General features: G+C 35.3%; 1 protein-coding gene across 1 annotated transcript in view; it reads left to right on the forward strand.

Annotated features, from left to right (window-relative positions):
• Positions 1–24,133, forward strand: part of SHOC1 (shortage in chiasmata 1) — an 89,137-nt gene that overhangs the window by 51,926 nt on the left and 13,078 nt on the right. The window contains exons 16-22 of the mRNA XM_060154626.1: positions 1,182–1,360; positions 11,662–11,734; positions 15,836–15,902; positions 17,545–17,723; positions 19,386–19,503; positions 20,695–20,806; positions 22,080–22,201. Of these exons, the coding sequence (XP_060010609.1) occupies positions 1,182–1,360; positions 11,662–11,734; positions 15,836–15,902; positions 17,545–17,723; positions 19,386–19,503; positions 20,695–20,806; positions 22,080–22,201 (850 nt within the window). The remainder of the gene's footprint in view (positions 1–1,181; positions 1,361–11,661; positions 11,735–15,835; positions 15,903–17,544; positions 17,724–19,385; positions 19,504–20,694; positions 20,807–22,079; positions 22,202–24,133) is intronic.

The raw sequence follows: 24,133 nt of genomic DNA on the forward strand, positions 1-24,133 counted from the left end.
TTTTAAATAAGTAGGAGTTCGCCAAGTAAATAAAATATGAAAGGGTATTGTAGGCAGAATTAAGAGCCCAGAAGAATGACTTAGTGGGTGTATGACAAACAGTTCCATGTGGCTAAATTGAGGAGTACAAGGTGGAAAGCAAAGAGAGCTAAGCCTGAAGAAGTAAGAAAGAGCCAAATCATGAAAAGCCTTTTAAGCTACACAAAAGAGTTCAGTCACTACTCTGTAAATGATAGGGAGCCATTGAAGCAGGGAAGCTACCGGATTAGGTTTGTCTTTCAGAAGGTTACGTCTAATGGCAGTATGGAGAATCAGTGGGAAGTTTGGAGATTAGTAAGCAGAAAGAACATAAGTCAGTCTCTAAATTGCCCATCATTCTAGCTGTATTAATATAAAATTATAATTAATATGTACATAGTATAAAAATATGAACATTAACTTTTTGATTTATTATTGTATTTATTGCCCAGATATTCATTGAATACCTGATCTACATAAGTTACTCTACCAGGTGCTCTACTTCAGTAATTCACAAAATTCACTGTGCAGTAGAATCACTGGGAGAAGTTTAACACATAGGAATCCCTGGGACTCAATCTAGATTTCTTGAATTTGAACCTTCAAGGATAGGTCTCAGGATTCTGTGTTTAAAATTGCTTTTAGTGAGTCTGAATTTGGGCACTGCTGTTTTAGTAGCTACATAAATTAATTATGCTTAAATATCATGGATTATGAGAGCTTATAGACTAGTGAGGTTAAGTCGTATACATAAATAACCAGAAATCAAGTGCAAAGCTGTATCAATAGCATACCAAGAAAATCTCAGTGAAATGCATTACCACAGGACTTGCATGTAGGTGTAGATTCTAGGGTTTAGGAAGAAGGCAATAGCATTTAACAAGCCAGAAGGCAGGAAAGGATGAGAAATATTCAGAGAATATGTAGAGTATATCCAGTTATATGGGTATTATGTAGCTTAAAAATAGACATTTGCTACATATTTCTCAGCTTCACTTAAATTTAAGGTTTTCATTAGTTTCTATCTTTGATCAAAATCAGAAAAGTAGTAAAGGGAAATTTAACTGTCTCTGCTATGACCCTTATTTCCTTTTAGGTTTTTACCATGCAGTTTCTAAAAGAACAAAAAGACATGCTTTTTTTCCCACTTTTGTTTTTAACAGGATATTTGTCAAATGCAAAAGATATCTACAAAAGCATTTTAGGCTCCTATTTGGATGACATTTGGCGACAACTGGAGATTGTACAGTTTATTAGGGAAAAAAAGCCTGAAACCAGCTACAAGATACAAGAATTGCCATGTCAGATACTAAATTGGATGCAAAGTGGACAGCAAATTAAGGTAAGTACTGAAATAAAGCAGATAACAGCAATCAGCTTATATAAGAATTGGATGTAAAATAAATTTTTGCATTTAATTTGAAATTATGAAATAGTATAGTATATACTGTTTGGTCCCTTGACAGTTTTCTCCTTGAGTAAGTTAACAGGACAGAATCAGACCCAGAGAAAGGATCATTGGCATCATTATTTATATGTCTTGAATTTTTTTAATACTTTAATTTTTATTATACATAGTTTTCTGTGGATTAATCCTTTAAATCTCAAAAATTTTGTTTTCTACTTGTAAGTTCATGAACACATACCAACAATAGAACTACAATAATTAATTTTTAGATATTGAGCCAGAATCTCATCTTATATAATTCTAAAAAAAAAGCACTTGTTTATTTCTTGGATTATGTTGGAAATTTTTTGCCCACTCTACATCAAGCATTGAACAAAGTTTGCATAAGTAAAGATTTAAGAGAAAATACTTTAAAAAATATTTTCAAGCAGAAAAGCATCTCAAAATCTTTACACTAAATCTGGAAACAAATTTGGCCTTTTTCTTCGTTTTCCTCTGTCCCTGCTGGGGATATTCTTATCCCCAACTCTATGGTTACTTGGGTAACTTGCCTGTCATTAAAACAAATTAAATCAATCAGTAAGAAATTTAAAATTGGGGAGGGATGTCAGCATCATGGCAGGAAGAGATGCTCTCTCGGCTCTCCCCTTCAATCTGCAACCAGGAAAACATCCACAACTCAACAAAGGGGCCTTTGCCTAATACCAGGACACTGGAGAGTTCCACCCATCTGTACCTGTAAAGATAGGTGGAATGGAACCCATAGAAGAGGCAGAACTGGAGGATCAGCATAGGCAGTGCCTGCAATTTTGGACCCTGGGCTGTAGCAGCTGAACCCCAGTCCAGAGAACCCAGTAGCAGCGAGGGCGGCATCCCACATGACCCTGGCCTCCCACTTGCACTGGTACCCACAGCCACAGATAGCTGGAGCAGCCGTGGCATGAGGCCTGTGACCCTGTCCCTCCAGCTCAGAGCCACCCACAGCTCTGGCGCCCCACCCTCCATCAGCAGTGGGTGAGCCCAGAAACCCAAGAGCACCAGAAAAGGAACGGCACACATGACCCCAGTTCCTCCTCCCGGCCTTCCTGCTCCTCCTGCAGTGGCAGAGCCTGTGACTCAGGGATCCCAAATGAGGCCACCATCCTAGTACTCAGGCAGTGACATCAATAACACCAGAAACAGCAAGGCACCAACAACCCCAGAGGCACAAGCAGTGACAACAAATGCTTTGGGTGACCCCTCTGATGTAGACACGGAGGGTAGAAAGTGCCAATACCCAAACACAACCAGAGGCAGCGCAGGTAAGAGAAAACAATGTGCTATAGTGCCACCTACTGGAAAATAAGAGAAAGGCTTCTATTTACAATGGGGAAAAGACAGCCTCTTCAGTAAGTGGTGCTGGGAAAACTGGACAGCTATATGCTAAAGAATGAAACTAGAACATTTCCTAACACCATACACAAAAATAAATTCAAAATGGATTAAAGACCTAAATGTAAGGCCGGATACTGTAAAACTCTTAGAGGAAAACATAGGCAGAACACTCTTTGACATAAATCTCAGCAAGATCTTTTTTGATCCACCTCCTAGACTAATGAAAATAAAAACAAAAATAAACAAATGGGATCTAATTAAACTTAAAAGCTTTTACACAGCAAAGGAAACCATAAACAAAACAAAAAGACAACCCTTAAAATGGGAGAAAATATTTGCAAATGAAGCAGCCGACAAGAGATTAATCTCCAAAATATACAAATAGCTCATGCAACTCAATATCAAAAAAACAAACAACCCAATCAAAGAATGAGCAGAAGATATAAATAGACATTTTTCCGAAGAAGACATACAGATGACCAAAAAGCACATGAAAAGATGTTCAACATCACTAATTAGGGACTTCCCTGGTAGTCCAGTGGTAAAGAATCCACCTTACAATGCAAGGGACACAGGTTCAAAGCCTGGTCAGGGAACTAAGATCCCACATGCCGCGGGGCAGCTAAGCCCGCGTGCCACAACTACTGAGCTCACACGACTCAACTAGAGAGCCTGCAGGCCCCAAATTACAGACCCCACGCACTCTGGAACCCGTGCGCCACAACTAGAGAAGAGAAAACTAGCGAGAAGCCCATGCGCTGCAACAAAGAGCCCGAAGTGCTGCAACTAAGACCCAATGCAGCCAAAAATAAATTAAATAAATAAATAATAAATAAGTCTTTAAAAAATTCACTAATTATTAGAGAAATGCAGATCAAAACTACAATGAGGTATCACCTCACACGGGTCAGAATGGCCATGATCAAAAGATCTACAGGGCTTCCCTGGTGGCGCAGTGGTTGAGAGTCCACCTGCCGATGCAGGGGACACGGGTTCGTGCCCCGGTCCGGGAAGATCCCACATGCCGTGGAGTGGCTAGGCCCGTGAGCCATGGCCGCTGAGCCTGTGCGTCCAGAGCCTGTGCTCCGCAAAGGGAGAGGCCACAACAGTGAGAGGCCCGCGTACCGCAAAAAAAAAAAAAAAAAAAAAAGATCTACAAACAGTAAATGCTGGAGAGGGTGTGGAGAAAAGGGAACCCTCCTACACTGTTGGTGGGAATGTAAAGGGGTACAGCCAGTATGGAGAACAGTATGGAGGTTCCTTAAAAAACTAAAAATAGAACTACCATACGACCCAGCAATCCCACTCCTGGGCATATACCCAGAGAAAACCATAATTCGAAAAGATACATGCACCCCAGTGTTCATTGCAACACTATTTACAGTAGCCAGGACATGGAAGCAATCTAAATGTCCATCAACAGAGGAATAGATAAAGGAGATGTGGCACATATATACAATGGAATATTACTCAGCCATAAAAAAGAACAAAATAATGCCATTTGCAGCAACATGGATGGACCTAGAGATTGTCGTTCTGAGTGAAGTAAGTCAAACACAGAAAGACAAATATATGATACCACTTATATGTGGAATCTAAAAAAATGGTATAAATGAACTTAGTTACAAAACAGAAATAGAGTCACAGATGTAGAAAACAAACATGGTTAACAGGGGATAAGGGAGGAGGGATAAATTGGAAGATTGGGATTGACATATACTCACTACTATATATAAAATAGGCAACTAATAACCACCTACTGTATAGCACAGGGAACTCTACTCAATATGTTGTGATGGCCTATATGGGAAAAGAATCTAAAAAAAGAATGGATATATGTATATGTATAACTGATTCACTTTGCTGTATAACTGAAGCTAATACAACATTGTAAATCAAGTATACCTCAATGAAAATTTAAAAAAGAAAGAAAGGAATGGAAAAGATGGTTTGGAATTTGGAGCATGGCCAGGCCAGGAGTGCAATTTCTCTGGAATCCTCTGCCCCAGTCCCAGAGGATGCATTAGGTTTAATGCAGAAAAATGACTGACAAATTACTAGGTCACTGAGTGTGAAATTTATATTTTTTGCTTCTTGCTTTCACCCATCCAATAATTGTATCGACCTAAACAGTAAAGATATTGCTATTGTCTTCTTTATTGCAGCACCTCTGAAAAGGGAACTGCTGTGTCTCAGTAGATTTTTTTTGCTGGATAAATCTTCCTTGTGATAAATAAATCTCCTAACAGGGTCTTATGTTTTTTTAGAAAAAGAGAATGGCTTCTAGTTTATAACTTGTTGGTTCATTAAAATCAAGTAGAAAAAATTATTTTTACCTAAAGAAGAAAGGTGTTCGCTACTTCAGATGTGTCAGCTGAGGAACTACTTATCCGGCACCATGAAGAACCACAGCAACACTGTATCACAAAAACAAAATGACAATTCATCAGAAATCAAACTTAAAGTCATGGAATATTGCAATCTAACTGATAGAGAATTCAAAATAGCTGTCATGAAGAAACAACAAGCTACAAGAAAACTCAGAAAGGCAGTTCAATGAGCTCAGGAGTAAAATTAATGAACAGAAGGAATACTTTACCAAAGAGACTGAAACTAAAAAAGAACCAAACAGAAATTCTGAAGCTGAAGAGCTCAATAAATGAGATTGAGAATTCATTAGAAAGCACTGGAAACAGAGAAGACCATATGGAAGAAAGAATTATTGAGCTCAAATTCAGAAATCTAGAGATGGTACAGGTAGAAGAGGAAAAAGAATTAAGATATAAAAAAGGGGGAAATTTTATGAGCGTTATCTGACTCTTTTAGGAAGGGCAACATTAGGGTAATGGTTATCCCAGAAGAAGAAGAAACAGAGAAGGTAGCAGAGAGTTTATTTAAAGAAATAACAGCTGAGGACTTCGCAAACCTGGGGGAGGAACTGGATATACAAGTCTATGAAGCTACAAGAACACCTAATCGCCTCAATGCAAAAAGATCTTCTCCAAGACACTGTCAAAAGTCAGTGTTGCAGCTCTATTTACAATAGCCTGGAGATGGAAACAACCTAAGTGTCCATCATCGGATGAATGGATAAAGAAGATGTGGCACATATATACAATGGAATATTACTCAGCCATAAAAAGAGACAAAATTGAGCTATTTGTAATGAGGTGGATAGACCTAGAGTCTGTCATACAGAGTGAAGTAAGTCAGAAAGAGAAAGACAAATACCGTATGCTAACACATATATATGGAATTTAAAAAAAAAATGTCATGAAAAACCTAGGGGTGAAACAGGAATAAAGACACAGACTTACTAGAGAATGGACTTGAGGTTATGGGGAGGGGGAATGGTAAACGGTGACAAAGCGATAAAGAGGCATGGACATATATACACTACCAAACGTAAGGTAAATAGCTAGTGGGAAGCAGCCGCATAGCACAGGGAGATCAGCTCGGTGCTTTGTGACCGCCTGGAGGGGTGGGATAGGGAGGGTGGGAGGGAGGGAGACGCAAGCGGGAAGAGATATGGGAATATATGTATGTATATAACTGATTCATTTTGTTGTGAAGCTGAAGCTAACATACCATTGTAAAGCAATTATACTCCAATAAAGATGTTAAAAAAAAAAAAAAGTCAATGAAAGGGCTTCCCTGGTGGCGCAGTGGTTGAGAGTCCGCCTGCCGATGCAGGGGACACAGGTTCGTGCCCCGGTCCAGGAAGATCCCACATGCCGCGGAGCAGCTAGGCCCGTGAGCCATGGCCGCTGAGCCTCCGCGTCTGGAGCCTGTGCTCCGCAATGGAAGAGGCCACAGCAGTGAGAGACCTGCATACCGGAAAAAAATAAAAAGTCAATGAAAAAGAATTTTAAATGCAGTCAGTGAAAAAAGGATGCAACCTACAAAGGAATCCCTATTAGCAGATCAGCAGATTTCTCAGCAGAAGCTCAACAGGCCAGGAGGGAGTGGAATGACATTCTCAAAATACTGAAAGATAAAAACTGTCATCCAAGAATACTCTGTCCAACAAAGTTATCATTCAGATACGAAGGAGAAATAAGGGCTTTCCCAGACAAACAAAAGCTGAGGGATTTTTATCAACACTAGACCTGCCTTATAAGAAATGTTGAAAGGAGCTCTGCTGCCAGAAAAAAAAGGCAAAAGTACACAAAACTTTAAGGTGATAAATAGATGAACAGAATCAGAAAATTGCAACTCTGTATCAGAATCGGTTTTTAAATACTTTATTACAACATAAAGGTTAAAGGGAGAAATATCAGGAAAAAAACAATAGCCACTTCAATTTGGTAACAAATGTAATATAAAAAGGAATAATTTGAGACAAGAAAAACATAAAAGGGGAAGAGGAAAAGAAGGGAACCCATATAGGCAAATGAAGATAAGATACTATCAGCAGAAATAGGACTATTTTATCTATGATACATTTCACACAAACCTCTTGGTAACCACCAAGCATAAATCTAAAACAGAGACACAAAACATAAAAAAAAGAGGAAACTGAGAAAAACATCATAGAAAACTACCAAACCAAAATGGCAGACAGAAACACAGGAAAAGGAAACAATGGAGATATAGAACAACCAGAAAACAAAATATAGAATGGCAGTACTCATCTATCAATAATCACCCTAAGTGTAAATGGATTGGATTCACCAATCAAAAGACACAAAGTGACTGGATGGATTAAAAAACAAGAGCCAAGTATATGCTGCCTCTGGGAGACTCGCTTCAGCTCTAAAGACAAACATAGGCTCAAAGTGAAGTGATAGAAGATGATACTCCAAACAAACGACAGCCAAAAGAAAGCAGATGTAGCCGCACTCATATCAGACAAAATACACGTTAAGCTAAAAAAAGGTAACAAGGGACAAGGAAGGACATTATATTCTGATAAAGGGGATAATTCATCAAAAAGACATAATAGTAAAACAAACAACAAAAAAAGACATAATAGTTAGTAATATCTATGCACCTAACATAGGAGCACCAAAATATATAAAGCAATTATTAACAGACCTAAAGGGAGAAATTGGTGCAACACAATAATAGGAGGTGACTTTAACACCCAATTACATTAATAGATAGATCATCCAGACAGAAAGTCAACAAGGAAACAGTGGTCTTAAATGAAACATTAAACCGGATGGATTTGATAGATTGGTATAGGACATTCCATCCAACTGCAACAAAATACACATTCTTCTCAAGCACACATGGAACTTTCTCAGGGGTAAACCGTATGTTGGGACACAAAACAAGTCTCAATAAATTTAAGAAGATTGAAATCATATCAAGCATCTTTTCCGACCACAACACTATGAGACTATAAGAAGATAGCTGAAAATATCACAGATATGTGGAGACTGAACAACATGCTACTGAGCAACTATTGGGTCAATGAAGAAATCAAAGGAGAATTTTTAAAATACCTTAAGACAAATGAAAATGAAAATACAACATACCAAAATCTATGGGATGCAGCAAAAGCAGTACTAAGAGGGAAGTTTATATCAATACAAGCCTATCTCAAGAAACAAGAAAGTCTCAAATAAATCATCTAACCTTACACCTAAAGGAACTAGAAAAAAAACAAATGAAGCCCAAAGTCAGTAGAAGGAAGGAAATAATAAAGATCAGAGCAAAAATAAATAAAATAGAGACTAAAAAGACAATAGAAGAGATCAGCGAAACTAAGAGTTGGCTCTTTGAAAAGGTAAATAAAAATGACAAACCTTTAACCAGACTCACTAAGAAAAAAAAAGAGAAGGCTCTGATAAATAAAATTAGAAAATAAAGGAGAAAAATAACAATGGATACCACAAAAATACAAAGATTGTAAGAGAATATTCTGAATAGTTAGTAACCAACAAAGTGGACAACCTAGAAGAAATGAAGAAATTCTTAGAATCATGTAACCTTCCAAGACTGAATTATGAAGAAATGGAAAAATTAATAGACCAGTTTCTAGTAAAGAGATTAAAACAGTGATGAAAAAAAAACCTCCTAAAAAACAAAAGCCCAGAATCAGATGGCTTCACAAGTGAATTCTACCGAACATTCAAAGAAGAATTAATATCCATCCTTCTCAAACTCTTCCAAAATATTGAAGAGGAGGGAACACTTTCTAACTCATTTTACAAGGCCAGCATTACCCTGATACCAAGTCCAGACAAAAACAATACAAAAAATATACATTACTGACCAATATCTCTGATGAATATAGATGCAAAAATCCTGAACAAAATATTAGCAAACCAAATACAATACATTAAAACGTTCATATAGCATTATCAAGTAGGATTTATTCCTGGGATGCAAAGATGGTTCAATCTTCTCAAACCAGTGTGATACATCTTAGCAAAATGAAAGATAAAAAACATATGGTCATCTCAATAGATGCAGAAAAAGCATTTGACTAGATGCAACACCTATTTATGATAAAAAAAAACTCTCAATGAAATGGGTGTAGAAGGAGTGTATCTCAGCATGATAGAGGCCATATATGACAAACCCACAGCTAACATCATACTCAATGGTGAAAAGCTGAAAACTGTCCCTCTAAAATCAGGAACAAGACAAGGATGCCCACTCTCACCACTATTATTCAATATAGTATTAGAAATTATAGCCAGAGCAATTAGGTAGAAAAAGAAATAAAATGCATCCAAATTGGAAAGGAAAAAGTAAAACTGTCACTGTTGCAGGTGACATGATTTTACATGTAGAAAACCCTAAAGACTCCACCAAAAAACTATGAGAAATAACAAAACAAATACAGTAAAGTTTCAGGGTACAAAATCAACATATAGAAATCTATTGTGGGCTTCCCTGGTGGCACAGTGGTTGAGAGTCCACCTGCCGATGCAGGGGACATGGGTTCGTGCCCCGGTCTGGGAAGATCCCACATGCCGCAGAGCGGCTAGGCCTGTGAGCCATGGCCGCTGAGCCTGTGCGTCCAGAGCCTGTGCTTCGCAACGGGAGAGGCCACAAAAGTGAGAGGCCCGCGTAGCGCAAAAAAAAAAAAAAAATCTATTGCATTTCTATATGCTAAAAATGAGCTAGCAGAAAGAGAAATTAAGAAGACAATCCCATTTACAATCACAACAAAAAGAACAAAAAATACCTAGGAATAAATTTAACCAAGGAGGTAAAAGACCTGTACACTGAAAAGTATAAGATATTGTTGAAGGAAATTAAAGATGCAAATAAATGGAAAGATATTCCATGCCCATGGATTGGAAGAATTAACATTGTTGAAATGTCCATATTACCTAAAACAATCTACATATTCAATGCAATCCCTATCAAAATCCCAAGGACATTTTTCCACAGAAATAGAACAAAAAATCCTAAAATTTATATGGAACCACAAAAGACCATAACTAGTCAAAGCAATCCTGAGAAAAAAGAACAAAGCTGGAGGCACCACAGTCCCTGATTTCAAACTACATTACAAAGCTATAGTAATCAAAAGAGCATGGTATTGGCAGAAAAACAGATACATAGATCAGTGGAACAGAATTGAGAGCCCAGAAATAAACCCACACATATATGGACAATTAATTTACAACAAAGGAACAAAGAAGAAACAATAGAGAAAGGATAGTCTCTTCAGTAAATGGTGTTGGGAAAACTGGACAGCCACATACAAAAAAAAAAGTAGACCACTGTCTCACACCATACACAAAAATCAACTCAAAATGGATTAAGGATTGGAATGTAAGACCTGAAACGATAAAACATAGGCAGTACACTCTTTGACATCAGTCTGAGCAATATCTTTCTGGTTATGTCTCCTCAGGCAAGGGAAACAAAAGCAAAAATAAACAAATGGGACTACATCAAACTAAAAAGCTTCTGCACAGCAAAGAAAATCATCATCAAAATGAAGAGACAGCTTATTGAATAGGAGAAGATATTTGCAAATTACTATATTCAATAAGGTGTTAATATCCAAAATATATAAAGAACTCATACTACTCAACAACAACTACAAAAAAATTTAAAAATGGGCAGAGGAGCTTCATAGACATTTTCCCAAAAAAGACATACAGATGGCCAGTAGGCACATGAAGAGATGTTCAACATCACTAATTGTTAGGGAAATGCAAATCAAAACCACAATGAGATATCACATCACACCTATCATAATGGCTATTATCAAAAAGGCAAGAAATAATAAATATTGGTGAGGATTTGGAGAAAAGGGAACCCTCATACACTGTTGGTGAGAACATAAGTTGGTGCAGCCACTATGGAAAACAGTATAGAGATGCCTCAAAAAATTAAGAATGGAACTCCCATATGAACCATCTACCCCACTTCCGGGTATTTGACCGAAGAATACAAAAACACTAGTTTGAAAAGATACACCCTTATGTTCATGCAGCATTATTTACAATAGCCAAGATACGGAAACAACCTATGGTTGATTTGTTATCTCCACCCTGCACGCCCCCAAAACTGTAATGGTAAGTAGGAAAGTATAGCAGCAAATCGTTGGTTTTCTCCAGCAATTCAAACCTGCCTGGGTTAAATTTAACACTTACAGTACAGGCAGAGACAACTTATATATAGTCACCTATATTGGAATTCTTGAGGAATACTAAGAATGCCCTACTCCAAAATACTTTCCTCATTAATATTTGATCTTACCAGAATTTATTCCTTTGTGTTCAAGCACTGATATCTTTTGCAACACAAATATTTACTTTGCCACCTTATTGTCGTTAGTTTCATGTAACCAATTAAGTTTGTTATTTTTGTCACTGTAACAAAAGAATATGAAAAAGAATAATCATTCAGATATACATGTATATGAAATTCTTATTTTTGAACAGGTGCTGATTATAATAAGAATGGATTCAGATGGTGAAAAACATTTACTCATTAAAATCCTTAACGAAATAGAAGGTAGGGAGTTTTAAATTATGCTTCATTTGATAACAAATGCTTGAATATATAAAAATGTACTGATCTAACCAAGTTTTTAATTAAGATATGATTAACACACCATAAAATTCATACTTTAAAAATATATAATTCAGTGGGATCTAATCAGTTTTTAAATCAATGTGGACTATATTAGTCTGCAATATAAATATACTACAATGTACTTACATGTACATTATCATTACTGTTAATTATTATTACCAATTGACACCTTTTATTGTCTACTAATCGCTAATATTATGGACTACTTACAACTCTATGAATAGGTTTTATTAAGTCAGTTTTTACAAATGAAGAAACTAAAATTCATAAAAGTGATGTATCACGCCAAAATCACAGGTAGTAAGTGAGGGAATCAGGATTTGAACCTAAGTCTTTCTTGTTCCAGGGTCATTTTTCAACTCTTCTACCCACTACTGCCCCCTCTGCCAACCCTTTCCACCTTGTGCTGTGGAACCCATTGCTAAGATGTAAACTTTTCTCCTTCTTCATCCCCTTGTCTTAAGTGAAACCCAACTTTCCCTAGATGATAATGCTTCCCCTGTATCCCTTTCATATAGAAGCTGATAATTTTCTCTCTATGTATAGGGATGAGAAGGCCATTTCTTGCTTTCCATTATCCTTTCCAAAACTTTATTCCTCTGTCCTTTGAGGCTATGCCATATTGCCATGTCATTCTCTACTACCCCACAATCATCCATGGACAGTTTTGCACCTGATTCATGGTACTCTCTTTATTCCTGGTCCTGCCATTATCCTAGGTGTATTTAATGTGAATGATTCATTCAATACCCTGACCTTTTAGTTTCGTTGGCCTTCACAACAAATATGATATTCACTCCTTCACTTTGCTATCGACCTTGTGATAATACAGAGCTGTCCTGCCTCTAAACTTTAAACTCTGATACATTGTTCTCTGTCTACAGCTACGTCTAGCTCTTTCATGATCTTCAGCATTCTAGAGATTTATAAATTGTCAACTCCTTTTTTCATTTTTTTCTCCTTCCAGAATTGGGGATGGCCATCACTTTAATCAGTCTTGTTCTTCTATTGTATTGATACCTTCCATTTAAACTTCAGCCCTCAATCAATCAAGATTTAATCTCTCTATTCCTACACCTGAGCTGCTGAGCATTACTGGAGAAAATCAGATAGATTGGTACCACTACAAAATCAGGTTCTCTGAACTTATAAGGGCTTTTAATAATTCTTAACAATCTTTCTATATGTTCTTAGTTCCCATTCCTATCATACTAATGGCTGTACCATAAACCCGTACCATGCCACTCGTCCCCTCATTTTGAGAAGGGAATTATGCTTTCTAACGTCCTTTAGTCCAGTAATAATCCTCCTCAGTTTCATCTTCCCCACCATCTACAAACTTATATTTATTTCTTCTATTGTTTTATCTTTCCTCCTTTCTCTACAGAGGAGGTGAATCTCCACCCTTTGAGAACCAATCTATCACTTGTGCTGTGGATCCCATCTCTTCATGCAGTCTCAAACACTTTATTCCATCAGTTATTTCCCAGCCAGCCTTCTTCTCTAATGACTCTTTCTCTTAATCTTTAAGCCTTCCAGTCTTAAAAATAAAATAAAATACCACCCTCAAACTGTGTCAACCTTTATTTATTCTCTTCCCTCTATGAACTGCATCTTTTGTCATCTCCCAAAATATTTCTTTGCTCTAACCCTATCAAACTATTTATCTTGCTGTCTCCTATCTCCATGCCTTTACCCTTCCTGTTCCTGCTATCATAATGCTCTTCTCTCTTCTTTAGGAAGCTAACTCCTACACATCCTTTAAAAATTAGTTAAAACATTTGTTTAGGAAACCTTGATTTAAATACTTTCCCTCTCTACTCTCAGGGTATTATGTACATCCTTCTAAGACACTTCTTACCATCCTGGGCTATAATAACTGATTATCTTGTCTGTTTTCCTCACTAAAATTTCAGCTTCTGGAAGGTAATGACCATGCCCTGATTTGTATCTCCAGCACCCACAAAAATGCCTGGAACATGGAAGGCACCTCATAAAGATTTATTGAATAAATGAATAAGCTAATGAATACCTCCCTATATACCCTACTTAGACTAAGACTAGTGAGAAAGATTTAACTGAAATATATGCAAGTATTGTGACGAATATCTGCTACTCTGTGAAGTTAGTAAACTATTAAAACATATCAATAGTAATGTGAGAATGGAAAGCTCTTTTAAGCAGAGCCTTATACGGTGCTATTTCTTGACAATGTTATCATGTGCTAGAGTCCAAATTTTCAAGCTTGGATCTTATTATTTCATTCAGTTTTCCAGTCCTGGGAAGATAAATTCATATTTACCAAATCACAAGATCCTTACTAGTGCCAAAATGCTAGAGCAATACTTAACAATTGAGGAGCTGAAGCTGCCACAGTTGTCTAGACAATCAGGGTAATTGGAAACTTTTTTTTTTAATTGGGGTATAGTTGCAATGTTGTGTTAGTTTCTGCTGTATTGCAAAGTGAATCAGCTATATGTATACATATATCCTCTTTTTTTTGGATTTCCTTCCCATTTAGGTCACCAAAGAGCACTGAGTAGAGTTCCCTGTGCTATACAGCAGGTTCTCATTAGTTATCTATTTTATACATAGTAGTGTATATTGCGCTGACCAATGTTAGCATTATAAAACAAAGGGGGATATATGTATATGTATAACTGATTGCTGTACACCTGAAACTAACACAACATTGTAAATCAGCTATACTCCAATAAAAATTCTAAAAAATAAATTTAAAAATATTAATAAGACAAAGGGATTTGGATAACCAAAGGAATATTTTTGTGAAGAAGCTGAGGAAATATTCCTGCCCCACAGAAAAGAATACTTAAACCTACTTAATGCGACACATTTTCCTTTGATGTCACGTAAGATATAGTGGCAAATTATTGCTGTATATATATCGGTTCTTATGTAGGCTTCATGCCGAACATTCCTATTTCTCCTGACATTTGGGATTATATCATTACTACTCTTATTGTTTTGTTTCAGCAAGGTCTGCTGACACAAAAATATTGACTCTATATACTGAAAAATGTTTTTACTCTGTTTGTAACTGGCAACTATCCTCTGTATCTAGAAGCTAGGCCTTTTCTTTCTGTCTAGTGTTAGAAAATAAAGATGTGGTTCCATCGTTCCACGTGTTTGAAAGATCCTAGTAATGTGCTCAGCAAGTAATCTGCTTTGGGATCAAAGCTAGTACAAACCACTTAAGGAGATTAGGTTTTAAATAATATGACCTCATAAATTATAAAAGAGAAATACTACTAACTCCGTTCTTATCATCACCAAAACTACTGTCATATCAAGTAAACATGAAATTATTAAACATTACTCTGCCATTATTACATCACACTTTTGGGAACTCTACAGTTGACAAAAGTTCACTAATAGAGTATAGAATTTATTTTTACTAGAATTAGCTACTCTTAAATCAATTATGTGTACCAAAAATAAACTGTATATGTGGGTATAATAAAATTTTTAAGTTTATTATATTTGGTTTAAAATATAACATAAATAATATAAGTAATTTAAATTATAATTGAGAAGCAGGAGTGAATCTATGAAACAGGTAGTGTCCAGGAAGTCTTCTTTTTCTTATACAGCAAGGAGAAAGGAAAAAAAAATTCCTACTGCACTGAAATATAGTCTCTTGCTGTTTAGTTATGTACTTAAATTTTTGGCTAGAAAAAAGGTAAAATCTACCGTAATTTTTAGCAAAATAAAATGAACTGCACAGAATTGGTATTTAGTTATTTTAACATTAAGTTTTTGATCTCTTTTATTATTTTACATAATAAATTCAGAATTTCCAGGCTTATATACACACAACATACATACACACCAGAAACAGTGCCCATGGCTCAAACTTTCTGATTCCCTAGACTTAGAAAAATAATCCTTGTTCACAGATCTTTAATTCATTTCTATGGTAGTGAAATATATGACGCACCTAAAAATATATATGAACAAAATATTGAAAAAAACTTTTTGTATTACTCTTTTTTCCAACAGGTTTGACACTGACTGTCTTACATTCGAACAAAAAAGATTTTCTGGAATCCAAAGGTGTTTTAAATGGGTAAAAACATATTTGTTCATCTGTGGGGAGGAGACATACCAGTTCCACGGGAAAAGTGCAGTTTCTCCTAGAACTTAACTTTTTAAAGTTTTTTTTAGCCAATTTTTAAAAATTTATTTATTTACTTGTTTGGCTGCGTCAGGTCTTAGTTGCAGCAATGGGATCTTCGTTGTGACATGCGGGTCTTTTCTTTGAGGCGCGTGGACTTCTCTAGTTGCAGTATGTGAGCACCAGACCGCACAAGCTCAGTAGTTGCGGCGCACAGCCTTAATTGCCCTGCAGCATGTGGGATCCTAGTTCCCCAATCAGGGATTGAACCGACATCCCCTGCATTGGAAGGCAGATTCTTAACCACTGGACCACCATGGAAGTCCCAAAAAAGGTTTAATAAAACCTGAAATTAATCAGTGTCTCCACTCTCTTCCTGAAAAATGCTTTAACTAAGTTTATTGCCTTGTGTATTATGTATTACTGTCGTCCAGAATTTTAGTTCATTCTTTCTTTAATATCTCCAAATTATCATTGTTATTGTCAGTACAAGTAGTACCTATTTAGACTTACACTTGTTTCTTTCTAACCAGTGTTTTTGCTCAGCATTGTCTCTTATATTTTCTTCATTCCTTTTGAGTTTCCTTCTTCTTGTAGTACATCACTTAGAAATTCTTTCAGTGAGAGCCTGCTAATAATAAAGTTAGTGTTGGCTTGTCTAAAAATGTTTTCATTTTGCCTTATTTTATGTAGAAATTATTTCTAGATAGAAAGCAGCAGTAGAGAATTTTAATTATAGTAAATTCTATGTTATATGAAATTCGAAGATGGGAAAGATAAACTTACGATATTTAAGTACCCACCTTTTTGTTGTTAAATCACTTATGAAGCCCATTGAGGAAAAAAAAGCCATTTCAAAGTCATCAGGAAGGGACTTCCCTGGTGGCACAGTGGTTAAGAATCCGCCTGTCAATGCAGGGGGCAAGGGTTCAAGCCCTGGTCTGGGAAGATCCCACATGCCGCGGAGCAACTAAGCCTGTGCCCCACAACTACTGAGTCTGCGCTCTAGAGCCCGGGTGCCACACCTACTGAAGCCTGTGCACCTAGAGCCCATGCACCGCAACAAGAGGAGCCACCGCAATGAGAAGCCCACGCACTGCAACGAAGAGTAGCCTCCGCCACAACTGGAGAAAGCCCACATGCAGCGATGAAGACCCAATACAGCCAAAAATAAATAAATAAAAATAAATAAATAAAAAACAAAGTAATCAGGTAATATTCTACTATATAGATTCTCAAAGATTAAAATCTCACATTTATAAGAAAATGAGGTTGATTTCTCATGGTGATTTGTGTATTACTGATAAGACTCAGGTAATAAAATAGGGTCGCTTGCATATGAGGATGTGAAATAGTCCACAGTTTTTTTATATCCTGGTTGTTTTTTTTTTTTTTAAGTATGACCATCAAAAAGAAAGATAAAAAGATTAGCACAATTGGAAAACAAGTCAACAGAAAATACGCCAGTGTCCTTCCAAGATAAGTAGGCATAGATTAGAGAAGAATAAAATAGCAGAAACAGTCATCTTTTAGCATTCCAAGTGTATAATGACACAAGACTAATTCTATTTTCTTGGCTTTCTTTTGTCTTCAGTACAAGTTTCTGTGCAGTTGTACACAATCAATATATTGGAGCAGATTTCCCCTGGAGTAATTTCTCTTTTGTGGTGGAATACAATTTTGTAGAAAACTCTTGTTGGGCTGAACATTGTGAAAAATTGAATATTCCTTACTTGGCCTTTAAAGTGATTCTTCCAGACACAGTTTTAAAGAGTAAGGATATAAACCAAAATTCCTTTTTTGTTCCATTAGCATGAAAATTTGCTGCTTTCTATTTCTGATCTATGGAAAGAGAATAAACTATAGCATTAGAAGACTTGAGTTCAAGCTCTAACCTCACCACCAACTGTGTGACCTTGAGCAAGACCTTTAACTATCTCTTGCCTCTTTTGTAAAATAGCCTTTACTGATTCTATTTGTCTTCATCTGTTTAGCTTCTAAATTTTACTTATAATAGCACTATTAAATTATAATTATATCTAATCCTAACTGACTTTTATGCAACAATATTTTTATTGAATTTTAGGGAAAAATATGTCATAGTATGTTGACTGACACAGAGAACTTTTAATACACAACAAAAAATTATGCACAAATGCTTGGCAAAGAGTCTAAACCACTTTGCATAGCATTTGGTTTCTTTGTATTTCTCAGTAACGCTTCACATGACTAAGGTTGTGAATTCTCAGATCCATTAAATTAAAAATCCTGTATATTTTTAGTCCCAGTGCATCTCTCATTCAAAACTTGCCATAAGTCACTTTCCATCCACCTCAAGTATGAGTAGGAAGTTTGAATTCTGAGACATTCCAACTGAATTCTAAAAATACAACCATAATTATTACTTTGGAATCTTTGATACAGAAATTTAAGCATTAACTTCATTAAATAATTAAAACATGGGTTCAAGAAAGGATAAAAGGTAAACATTCATCTTTAAACTGAATTTATTCAACCAATTCCTTATTTGGGTCATTTATAATGCTTCAATTTTCTACTATTATACCACAAGATTTATGGTAGTTTATATATCTTATATATCTTTATGTACTTGTTGTAAGAAGTAAAAATTCCAGGGTAAAATGAATTGCTGGTTCAAAGGTATACACACATTTATATATTGCCAATAGCTTTCCAGAAATTCTATCCCAATTTATATTTACGCGGAAAGTGTGAGAGAATCCTTTCCCTCATATTTTTACTACAAGTAGGTATTATTAATCTTTTAAATTTTTGAAAGGATTAGAGGCAAATAATATTTCATAGTTGTGTTATTGCATTTCTTTGATTATCCATACCATTTCATAAGTGAATTGATCTTGTATAGCCATTCTTTTATAAATGGCCAGTTTATGTCCTTTGTCCACTTATTTGTTGAGGTATAAGATCTTTTTCCTATTGATCTGTAGCACTCCCTATGGATTATTGTGCATAATTTTAAATTTTGATGTAAATCAGTATATATATTTATACAGGAAATGTCCAATATGTACTAATTGAATAAAGCAGATATTAACATTCAGGTAGAGTATGATCCTGTTTTTTCTTTTCCTTATTTTTTCAAGTGAATGTACATGTGTAAGTATAGACAAGCAAACATATAGAAAAAAGTGTGGAAGTATGTGTTAAACTCTGTTTTTAGTATATAGTAGTTTTAATAAATTCTATTAACTATTATTTCTAGGAGTAGAATAACATGATTTTTATTTTATTCTTCAGACCTTTCTTTATTCTGAATTCATATTTTTACAATGAATATGTTTTATTTTTATACTACTCCTTGAGCATACACCTGTTATTCTCATGTTTAGTAAAAAGAGAAAGAACCGAGGGATGAGAAAAAAGAGAAATATTTATAAATTTTTTCATATTTAGGAAGCACCTTGCTGGATAGTTTTGGTGGTTTTCTTTTGGAAATTCAGATTCCATATGTGTTTTTTGCATCTGAAGGACTTATTAATACTCCAGAAATACTTCAGTTGTTAGAAACCAAGTAAGTTATTGACTTCATAACTTAGGAAAGATGTATATACCCTAATTGGCTAAATATTATGCTATATATGTGGCACTATTTCTTTCTGATTCAAGCCTGGAATTATATCACATAGGAATAGTTTTCCATAGAGTTTATGTCAACTTATACTTCTCTCCCTATAGTACACCATCATAATTATTGAATATTGTCTTTTTTTGGTTATATATCAATTTTGTGGAGAAAAAATAGTTAATTATTATTTCAATTCATTTTTAATTGCATTTCTTTTGTTACCAGCAAATATGAGGATTTTACGTGGGGGGGTTTTCTGTGAATTACATGGTCATGTCTTTGGGTCATTGATATTATTGAGAATGAGTATTCTTATTTAGAGGACTTTAAATACTGACTAGGAAGCAAGATTATGAAGTTCTAAATGAATTCTCAAGTTTGTAGACCTTTAGTTCTAACATCATACCAACACGGAGCATTTTTAAATGATCTAAAACACTATCATAGCGTACAAGTTGTCACAGGAAGGTTAGACATTGGGCTATATATCAAGGAAGGATAATTATGCTGTGACCTTCATTAAAATGCAGATCTATTTTCCATACTTTTGTTTTTATATCTTAAGGCTGTGGGGCACTCACAGAAAACTTGAGCTTATAAAAGATAGTTTAAATCTAGGCAACTTTTCAGGAGAAAAAAGAAAATTCTGATAAATGCAGAATGTTTTAGTCTCATAACACAATGTTTTAATTTCATGAATTATTACTTACAGAACCAGAATAAATTGGTCAAGACATTTATAATAGGGGAATTCCCTGTCAGTCCAGTGGTTAGGACTCCACACTCTCACTGCCGGGGGCCCAGGTTCAGTCCCTGGTGGGGGAACTAAAATCCCACAAGCCACGTGGGTGTGGGCAAAAGAAAAAACCCCAAAAAACAAACAAACAAAAGAAAGACATTTATAATAGTATCATGTACAGTAATATTTAGCAAAATATCTAAGGCAACACATATCTCAACTAATTTGTCATAAATGGAATAATTCATAATTTCATTCCTCAAATTTCTTAAGTAGAATAAATTGAGGTATGAAACTTGAACAGTAGTTCAAATAATTTAATATGCAGGAGGACAATACAGTTTTTCTTAAAGAATTTTTCTTAGCCATCTGTCACCCCAAAATATTATATTTTACAGGTATAATATCACATTGGTGGAGAGATGCTGCAGTGAGTCATTGAAACTTTTTGGAGGTACAGAGCATTATGTAGTGGTGACAATTGATGAGGACACCACCATAATTTTGCAGGTAAAACTATACAATAAAAAATATAAATCAAATATATTAAAATACATGTGTAACCATGTAATCTATTAGCTTTAGAGAGCTTAACTATAATCTACTCATGATTTCTTCCAAAACTTTGCAAATGGGCCATAAGTGCTAAAATCATCACCGTGGAAAATGGCTATTACCAAGCTTTTTCAATGCCTTGTAATTTTTAACGTACTTTAAGAAGATAGAGCAAATATAGTATCTTTAACATTATGTATTGACCTTTTTTTAAATACATTTATAGAATAATTATAGTGTTGAAAACTTTAAAAATCAAATTCTAGCCACTGTGTTTCTTAAAAGGAGGTAACATATTAATCTGTAATTGGTAATACGGGATTTCCTCTAAAGTAAGTGGGGATTGCCTATAAATTAGTCAGTTTTTAAAAAGAGAGAGAAAATCTCTTCAAAAATCCATATATTTTAGAATTTAAGATGTATGAATCTCCCTGATATGTTTGCTTGATTGGAGTACAAATTACAAAGAAATTAATTTAATAGTGTGGGAGTGGAGAGCAGAAAGCAGTTTGATGGTATGGAGTATAAATTAATGGCACGTATTATGGTAAGGTAGAAGTCTGATTTAATAAGCAAATGTTAATACTATAAGAATTATATGACGGAAACAAAAAAGCTCTGTTAGAAAGATTCTTATGGAATATTGTATCTTGCATATTTAAGGTTATTAAATAACAGTTATTTGTGGGAGGGAAATCCTGTTTGGGAAAACTGTTTTAATCCATGCTTACATAACTTACTGTTAGAATAAAATACTTCTTGAATTATTCACTCTATCAAAAATTAATATTGTTAAAGGAAAAAAGAGATTCTAGATCATTAGAAAGACATTCCTATAAGTTCATTAACTGCTGATTTTTCATCTTCCTTAAGTAAGCATTAAGTGCAGGTTATCCCATGGGTTTTTGTCCTTAAGAGTAGCCAGATCCCTGTCTACAAAGAACTGCCCAGATAGGAGCACTCTGTAGACTGCTTGCTTCATGTCTAGGACTTTGGGAGATTCATGAACCCCCCTTGCTGAGTCTATCATTAACCGTTTTACAACTACTGTAGCTTTTCCCCTACTACTTCCAGTGTGACTTTAATTTTTCCATAAAATGGGAACCCATACCCATGCTTCTTCTCAAGTTATAATTTATATATCATAGATTCTAGAAATATGGCAACAATAATTTCGTAACAACTGGTCAACCTAGTGAATCTTTTTATTTTATTTATTTTCTGGTAGGACCTAGAAGAATTAAACTGTGAGAAGGCATCAGACAATATCATTATGAGACTGATGGCATTATCATTCCAGTACAGCTATTGTTGGATAATTTTATATGCCAAAAAACCATTAAACTCAGAGTAAGTAAACACGTCTCCATCCAAAGTCACATATATATCTTTTAAGTTATCCCATCTTCTTCTTCGAATAAAAGTAGGTATGTAAATTTTCTTTTTGCTCATCTAGTTTGCTTTAAGTAAGGGATTCTCAAGGTGAAGGCATGCCCATAGGAAAACAAATCGGAATTTTGGAGATGATATCTTTCCCCTGGACAGTCAGTGCAAATCATGCTCCCCACCTCTACCTCACTAAGAATTGCTGCTGTGAGTGTTTCATATTTTATTAATTTTTAATTCTGGACTCGTCTGTTAAAAAATGTCATTCTTAAATCACTTCTCTCTAAAATTTTATTAGATATACCAACTAACTAGCATCTTACTATACTTTCTTTCATTGATGTGCTTAACTGAAAAATTGCCCCCAAATCCACGCCAAGACACTGGCTGAAATTATCATTATATGTCTCTCCTTTCCCTCATTCTAAATTTTATGAACATACTGCTTTCACTTTCTCCTTTTATTCTTTGCAATCTGGCTTTTCTCTCTATCTCTATTCTGATCTCTGTCTCTCAGATGTCACTCATCATTTGTGACTTTCTTATGATCATATCCAAAAATATTTTTATCTTTCACTGCTCTGAAGTATTTAAGACTATTGTCAGTGCTTTCCGCCTTGAAACTCTTCAGTTCCATGGCACTTCAATGTTTTTGATCTTCTACCCCTCTACTTCTTGTCTTTTCCTCTTCTTCTTCCTTGTCCCAGTCTCCAGATAGATATGAAATCTCTTTTTTTCTTCTATTTTGTCCATTAAAAATCTTATCCTCTCCGCTAGCTTCAGTTATCATCTTTCTGCATATAATTATTATATTTCTATCTGCAGCTGCAGTCTCTGTTTGAATTTCCTGACCTAATATCTCTAATTTTCTATATAATATTTACACTCTGATATTCCACCGGCTCTCAAAGTTAACATAGTATGAGTTCATTTTATTCTCTATTCCCTCCAAAACTGTATCTCCTCTTTTCTGCCCTTTAGCTATTTATGACCATTGCCTTTCTTTTAGTCATCAAGACTGGAAAACAAATCCTATAGATTCAGCCACTGGACTTTCATCTCTCCCCTCGCTCCATTTATATTACCAACATCTTAGTTCAGTTTCTCATTATTTTATGTGGACTGTTATAACAAATGGTTTTCACACCTCCAGATGACTCTCAACATTACTCTTCATAATCTGTCATACACTCAATTAATATTCCTAAAATCAGGCTCTTATTATTTCACTCTGATGAAACACCTTTACTGACTTCCCTGTTATTTACTGAATATATACAGACTACTCACCCTAATATTCAAAGTCTTCGGCATATAATCCTAACCTATATTTTCAGGCTTACTTTTCACTGCTTTCCATTTCAATCAAAAGTTCTGCTCATTGGCTTGCAAACATCCTCCTTGCTTTCCTACTTCTACTTTTGCTCATACAGTTCTCTTCTTCCTACGATATTCCTTCCTTCCTCCAGCTATTCCATCTGGTGAAATTGTGCCTATTTTTCAGGACCTATCTACTTTTTCTATTCAACCTTTCTTCAGTATCTCCCACTCTTGCATATAAACAGATATTTAGTTGTAACCTTTCCAACCTTCCAACTCCTTAGCTCACTGTTTTTTCCTCATCTTTGATATTATCGTATTTTGTTTTGTATTATCATTTTGGGGCACTTGCCCTATATCAATGACCACATTGCTTTCATATGACAGATGCTTGGTAAATACTGTTTGATTGAATGAATGAATCTTTCCAACTAAATTGCACACTAGACTTATTCACTTTTTTGATCTCTACAATACTACATTACACATACCACACACATCACAGTAGAAGTTTCAAAAATATTCTTTAGTTATTAGATAAGGTACAGGTATCTTATCTTATTTAACATTACATTA

The sequence above is a fragment of the Lagenorhynchus albirostris genome, chromosome 7 (genome assembly GCF_949774975.1).
Source record: "Lagenorhynchus albirostris chromosome 7, mLagAlb1.1, whole genome shotgun sequence".
Classification (NCBI taxonomy): domain Eukaryota; kingdom Metazoa; phylum Chordata; class Mammalia; order Artiodactyla; family Delphinidae; genus Lagenorhynchus; species Lagenorhynchus albirostris.